Source organism: Mobula hypostoma, chromosome 8 (assembly GCF_963921235.1).
Source record: "Mobula hypostoma chromosome 8, sMobHyp1.1, whole genome shotgun sequence".
NCBI classification, from domain to species: domain Eukaryota; kingdom Metazoa; phylum Chordata; class Chondrichthyes; order Myliobatiformes; family Myliobatidae; genus Mobula; species Mobula hypostoma.
This window is the reverse complement of record NC_086104.1, coordinates 103,468,850-103,476,403: the sequence shown is the minus strand read 5'-3', so window position 1 is coordinate 103,476,403 and position 7,554 is coordinate 103,468,850. Positions and strand designations below refer to the sequence as shown.

The 7,554-nt window shown below is 45.0% G+C and overlaps 1 protein-coding gene across 1 annotated transcript; it reads left to right on the top strand.

Annotated features, from left to right (window-relative positions):
- The first annotated feature begins 329 nt into the window (after nucleotides 1–329).
- LOC134350796 (zinc finger protein 585A-like) lies at nucleotides 330–6,818 on the top strand. The gene is made up of 2 exons (XM_063056493.1): nucleotides 330–375; nucleotides 1,415–6,818. Exon 2 carries the CDS (start codon nucleotides 1,983–1,985, stop codon nucleotides 3,693–3,695), a length of 1,713 nt encoding a protein of 570 aa, XP_062912563.1. The 5' UTR covers nucleotides 330–375; nucleotides 1,415–1,982; the 3' UTR covers nucleotides 3,696–6,818.
- The last annotated feature ends 736 nt before the right edge of the window (nucleotides 6,819–7,554 follow it).

Below are 7,554 nucleotides of genomic sequence, written 5' to 3'. Positions count from 1 at the left end.
GGTGCCCAAACTTTTGCATGCCTCTGTATCTGCATTTGTAGGTGGATTGGACATTGACATTTGACATACGGAACTCCTGTTGATATGGAATACAGGTATATTGTTTGTGGGAGTTTGCTGCGTTAAAGTAGCTGCTGATTTTTCTACATAACACCATTGACTATTTCAGAGGCTTACGGCGTGGAAGCAGTTCTTGTAAATACCTTTAACTGCTTACTGAACTTGAGTATGTTACCAGCTACCCTGACAACTCCGCGCCTCGGAATTCGCCGGCAGTGCCCAGGCGATCAAGTGCGCAGGCGCAATGATACCAGGTGATCCCCGGATGTCGCGCATGCGCTCAGCGGACAAAGGGCTCTGGGGAATCGGCGGCAGGTAGGATCGGGGCTCCGGGCGGGAGTTTCACCGTCTCCGGCGTCCGCGCCCCGACTGAGGGACAATTGCTCTGAGCTCCGAATACACCGTGGTCCCGCACTCCGGGATAGTCCCGATCTTTCCCATCTCTCTCAGACCCGGGCCCGGGGAGATCTCTGCTGAGGGAATGAGAGGGACGGGTCTCTCGGACACTGCCGAGCTCCAGCCGTCTAAATCCAGGGATTAGGAACTCGCGAAAATAAAGATCAAAATCCTTATATAAGCTTTAGTTCTTGGGGGAGGGGAAGGAAACACACATTTATTCTCTCTCCACTTGTTCTGGACTTTTCTATCCGTTCTCTCTGGGTACATAATTATATCAAACACCTTTGGCCTGGGTAACAAGTGACCTGTAGATTTCACATCACTAAGGTGTCTCACTCCAATGTGAAAGACTGCTACCTCCCCTTCATATTCATTGGCGTTGCCATCGATGAGTTCACTAGGGTAAATCACACTAGGAGAGGTCAGAGTGATCAGAAAGTCTCCAGGATCAGCTGTGTAATATCGTGTGCTCTTTGTAGCACTTTGGGACATGGCCAGAACTTGAAATAATACCAATGTTCCTTTTGCTTTTTTCTTTACAGCTGCACAGGAAATTTCTGTACAGCCTGAAAACTGTGCAGCACTTGCATTATAAAAAAGAAAATTCCAGCTATACAGCAGCAAAGGCTTTCTGCACGAGAGCATTTCAGTTACTGTCCCGTCACACAGTTTAGGGGGAACAATGAATAATACCAATGGAGAGAGTCAAACTGAGCAAAGTCACAGACTGAAGACGGGTAGAAATGTCCCATTTTTATACAGACAGAAAGACTGTCAGAGAATTTGATGGTCAGTCCCAATGCCTGATCCATGCCCAGTTAGAAGATGACTTCTTCTCCCAACCTGGGTTGAAACTTACTGTTATAGTGTGATGTCAGAGCTAACCATGCAGACTAAAATTATCTCAACTGAAATATCCTTCACCCATTGATGTCTTTCGTAAATCTTTTTACAGGTTGGAAACAGCAAAGAATTTGTGAACAGGATTCCCAACACCGGAACACGTCAGCGTTGCTGTCTCTGTCCAGATATTTCCTTTGTAACACTGATATATCTTGTAGATCCCTGGAGATGAAGAAGTGTCTTGTCCCAGCTGAAAACGTGCTTTGTGTCTGAAATGACATTTTCTATTGTAACTCAGTGAAATCCACTGGAACCGGGTGCAGAGAACACACCAGCATTTGTTCATTAGAGAGAAGCTCTTCAACTGCATTGATTGTGCGAGGGATTCACTACGTCTGACATCTGACTTGATACATTGTCAGACAGTTGAGAGAACAGTGGGAAAGGATTCACTCACTCATCCCACCTGCAGAAACACCAGCAAGTTCACACTGAGGAGAGACCACTCACTTGATTATATTGTGCGAAGGGATTTGCTCGATCATCTCAACTGAAGGTACATCAGCAAGTTCACAGTGGGGGGGGAGGCTGTTCATCTCTTCTGTGTGTGGGACGGGATTCACTCAGTCATCCAACCTTGTGACGCACTGCAGTCACACCAGTCAGTTCACACTGGGGAGATGCTGTTCACCTGCTCAGTCTGTGGGAAAGGATTCACTCAGTCATCTAACCTGCTGGCACACCAGTCAGTTCACACTGGGGAGAGGCCATTCACTTGCTCAGACTGTGGGAAAGGATTCACTTACTCGTCTAACCTACAGAGACACCAGTCAGTTCACACAGGAGAGAGGCCGTTCACCTGTTCTTTGTGTGGGAAGGGATTCACTCGGTTGTCCAGCTTGCAGACACACCAGTCAGTTCACACTGGGGAGAGGCCGTTTACCTGTTATGTGTGTGGGAAGGGATTTGCTTCGTCATCTCAACTGAAGGTACATCAGCGAGTTCACACCGGGGAGAGGCCATTCACATGTTCTCTGTGTGGGAAGAGATTCACTCAGTCAGTCAGCCTCCAGAGACACCGGTCAATTCACACTGGAGAGCGACCGTTCACCTGCTCAGAATGTGGGAAGGAATTCTCTCAGTCATTTCAACTGAAGGTCCATCAGCGAGTTCACACTGGGGAGAGGCCATTTACCTGCTCAGACTGTGGGAAGGGATTCACGCAGTCATCGCACCTTCAGATACACCAGTCAGTTCACACTGGGGAGAGGCCTTTCACCTGTTCTGTGTGTGGGAAGGGATTCACTTCGTCATCTCAATTGACAGTACATCAGCGAATTCACACTGGGGAGAGGCCATTCACCTGTCCTGTGTGTGGGAAGGGATTTGCGCAGTCATCTCACCTGAAGGTACATCAGCGAGTTCACAGAGGAAAGAGGTCGTTCACCTGCTCAGAATGTGGAAAGGAATTCGCTCGGTCATCCCATCTACAGAAACACCAGTCACTTCACACTGGGGAGAGGCCATTCAGCTGCTCAGACTGTGGGGAGGAATTCACTCTGTCATCCCACCTACAGATACACCAGACAGTTCACACTGGGGAGAGGCCATTCACCTGTTCTGTGTGTGGGAAGGGATTCACTTCGTCGTCTCAACTGATGGTACATCAGCGTGTTCACACTGGGGAGAGGCCATTCATCTGTTCGGTGTGTGGGAAGGGATTCACTCAGTCATCCAGTCTACTAAGACACCAGTCAGTTCACACTGGGGAGAGGCCATTCACCTGCTCAGACTGTGGGAAGGAATTCTCTCAGTCGTTTCAACTGAAGGTCCATCAGCGAGTTCACACTGGAGAGAGGCCATTCACCTGCTTAGATTGCGGGAAGGGATTCACTCGGTCATCCCACCTACAGATACACCAGTCAGTTCACACTGGGGAGAGGCCATTCACCTGCTCAGACTGTGGGAAAGGATTCACTCAGTCATCCAGCCTCCAGACTCACCAGTCAATTCACACTGGTGAGAAGCCGTTTACTTGTTCCGTGTGTGGGAAGGGATTTGCTCGGTCATTTCAACTGAATGTACATCAGCGCATTCACACTGGGGAGAGGCCATTCACCTGCTCAGACTGTGGGAAGGGGTTCTCTCAGTCATCTGATCTGAAGGTACATCAGCGAGTTCACACTGGGGAGAGGCCATTCACCTGTCCTGCGTGTGGGAAGGGATTTGCTCAGTCTTCTCAACTGAAGGTACATCAGCGAGTTCACAGTGGGGAGAGGCCATTCACCTGCTCAGACTGTGGGAAGGGATTCACTCAGTCATCTGACCTTGTGGTGCACTACCGAATTCACACTGGGGATGAAGTTGAAATAAGCTGCTTGCTGGATGTTTAACCATCACAGTTGCTAAATTCAGAGGCAAGTTCAAAAGTGACTGTCGGTGTTGAACTCTGTAATTATTGCTGCTGCTCATCACACCCAGTTCTGTACCCTGGTCACTGGGCATGGGAGGAGTTTCTTCTGCTGATGTTCACCTTTAATGGGACTGGAGTTTCATATTCTGGATCTGTGACTAATAAATCAGTTCTATTTTAAACTCTGTCTCGGGTGCCAAATAATTCTACAACACACCCAGTATACAGTAGGGAGTCAATTCTGCCAGTGTTTCTGTTCTACAACAGTCCTTTCAAATTCATCCCTGCTGTTCACCTCTCGCTGTCCCTGTGGTGATGATGATGGTGACAACAACGTCGACTCAGACCTGAGAGGCCAGTGTCGGGCATTTTCATGCCTTACAAGGCGCAGTTGGAAAGGCTGTGTGGGGCACCACTCCTCGCACAGACACTTCGCAATATTATTTTACGAGGCCGAGTTGCGAGCTTGACATCAACCCGGCGCGGATGGAGAGAGTCTGTCACTGGATCGAACTCGGGAACCTACGTTCTCGAGCCTGGCGCTGATCTCACTGCGCCACCATCGGTGATGGGTTCCAAATAGTCACCATCTGTGGGTGAAGAGTTCTCCCTTGAGTTTCCTGCATGGCTCTGCAGACTGAAGAAGATGATGAACTGACTGCAGTTATGCCTGACATGTTCTCATCCATTAAATCTCTGGACCAAGTAAGAATGACTTTAATAGTTAATCTCCATATTCCCTGCTCATCTCAACTTCATGGGTAATTTTCACTGCTTCTATATCCGACTGGTTATTATAGATTGCCCTATCTGTAATAATAGTTTGGTCATAATATAATTTGTAGGCTTCTGACTCTAAAACTGGATCAGGTTTGTATTTATAGTTAGTTATGGTGTGTTTTCTGAGTTTGTATTTTAAAGCAAGATTTTGGTGGATGATGATTGCCACTTGATTGCACCTGTGTAAGTAATCAGATTGAGTGAAATTGCAGGATCCTGTAATGTGTTCAGTTGTTTCTGGTTTCTCTTGGCATATTCTGCGTTTATCCTCTGGAATGTGTTGATCTTTAATTATGTATTTTTGATAATTTTTTGTGTTAGTCACCTGGTCCTGTATTTCCACAAGAAACCTCTCTGTTTCTGGGAAGAGGTCTCCCACCTTGAGCCAGGAGTTCGATACTTCCATGTCAACCTGTGGTATGCTCAGATCATGGGGATGTCTTCCATGAAAGGTCATGCTCTTCCATTGGTTAACTTCTTCTTCTGGACTGATAATTTATTCAAAGTTCTGTTAACAAGAGTTACCTCATAGTATCAATAACTATTTGGGCATAGAAAGAATCTTTATTTACTAATGAGTACTTGTATCGTCTCAACTAACAAGCATGTGAATTGTCAAGGAATAGAAAAGATAATACCCGGTAAAGCAGTCTACGCTGGTCAGGCATTCCTCTTTGTCCCAGTCCAGTTTCTACATGTCTGGTATGGGGTTGCTCATACCCGTATCTGCCATGATTATTATTCAGAGTTATCGTTGTCTCACATTCGAAGCCTCTCATTTTTATTCACTTATCATACCAATTCAAATTGTGCAATTCAGTCTTGTTGGCTTGAGGGAATCTTACTGGCTTGTGTCACCTTATTGGCTCTGGTCCAAGCCAGCATCCAGTTATTGCTCTCTTCTGCAAGTGATAAGTGATAATTTATGTCTCCTTGTTCTAATACAGTTACTAAACCAGTAACCAACTTGAATCACTCAGGGTAGACACTGACCCCACCATTCACAAACCTGCATGTTATATCATACCAAAGAACACTTTACAAATAACTTCTTGTTTGAAATGACTCTATTCCAGAAGATTACTTGGAGTATCAATGTGTCTACTTCAAAATACTGACTGAGCCAAACAAAACCAGGTCACAAAATGATGGCTAGAGAGCAGCTTCACTCAATATTTCATTTGCTGTGTCAGCGTGTTTCTTAATTACTGTGTGTTTATTCCATTGATGGATTATTGCCTCCTCCACAACTCGTCTGCAGTCAAGTGAGGAATCAGTGGAATCTCGGTAACAACATAGTCCCACAAAGATTGATTGTGACGGTCTCCTTCGTTACCGTGATGGCTGAGACAAAGTTGATCCTCCAATAGTCAGATCTAAATTCACGCTCCCAATGGCAACTTTGTGACTTTCCAAAAGACACTGTTTCCATCCGTTGATATAACTCATGGCTGCTGTTGCTATAAAATATGTCTGTCCCACCAATACAGACAGCAAAAAAGACTCATTACTTACAGATAAAACAGACAATAAACAATTTTCTTAAATACTGAAACCACAATTCATACAGTAAGTTGTTTCTTGTCACTTCTTCTGGGTTTTGGTCAGAAAGGGTGAAAATCAGTATACAGGAATGAATTTTGTGAGACTGTCCTTGCAGCCCCGATTTTGTGAACTGTTTAATGAACTAATTCTTGCTCTGGAATAACTTAATCAGACCAATTGAATGTGGACACAAGGAGTCTCAGCTGATGACCTGCTAACCTGCGACCATTCTCAGAAAAGTAGCTATGTATTATGTAAAGTGACAGGCTTGCAGGAGAGGCTCAGCACCTGGATCACCTGGTTTGACTGCTTTGAACCAGTGAAGAGTTGAAAAGAACAAAAGGCACGGGGCTGAGGGCAAAGACCATAGAGTAATGTTGGTTGTACCCTGGACCAGAGCCAACAAGGTGATGGGATGGAACCGCAACATTTGAACTAATATGAAGTGTTTTTATAAAAGTAAGGAGCTTTGAATGCAAAGGAGTGACAACTCTGCAGAGACTAAATATTGTAGATGTGGAGGACCTCACAGACACGAGGAAACTGGAGTGGGACCACAAGGAACACATGACCAGCGTAAACTCCTTTCCTGGATATTATCTTCTAAGTTGTTTGACTGATCATGGGGGGGTCAAGGAAAAGTAGTAGGTGTGCACACAGGTATTTGGTTTTGTAAATTCATGTACTTTTTAATTGAGACAATAAAGATACTTGTCAGTAAATACAGTTTCTCTCTGATCATTATTACTAAGGGGTAATCCTTATACTATCGGCAACCCCAGTGGTCTCACTCTTGATAGTAATTTGATAAATCTATCTCTTTCCCAGTACCATTCATAACTGTAGCATGTGCTGGCGGGTCACTTAAGGATGTCCAAGTCTTCTCATATTTGCCCATATCGTGAACCCTTTTCGTGGGGTAGATTAAATTATTTCCATTCTTTTACTTGCTCATCTAAGACCCAATTTGGTACTTGATGTGCATCGTTATAATAAATTTGTGTCAATCATAGTGAGCAACCAACTAGCATGTGTAGCACAGATGTCAGTTTTATACCTTTCCTTAAAAATGAGGTCAATGTGGTCAATAATCTGATTCATTGCATCTTGAAGGGGCTTCTGAAATTTAAGGGCATCCAGAGTTAGTTAGGATACACCATGACCAATTTGATTAATTTGTATCTGATCTTGATAATTTCCTCCAGTAATATCCCACATTTTCTGCTGAAGGGACTAGAACGTAGAGCACAGAAATTTACAGCACATTACAGGCCCTTTGGCCCACAATGTTGTGCCAACCAACTAACCTACTTCAGAAACTATCTAGAATTACCCGACTGCATAGCCCTCTATATTTTTCTAAGCTCCATGTACCTATCTAAGAGTCTTTTAAAAAACCCTATTCTATCCACCTCTACCACTGTCGCTGGCAGTGCATTCCATGCACCCACCACTCTCTGTGTGAAAAACTTACCTTTGACAAACCCCTTGTACCTCAAAAAATGCCCCCTCAC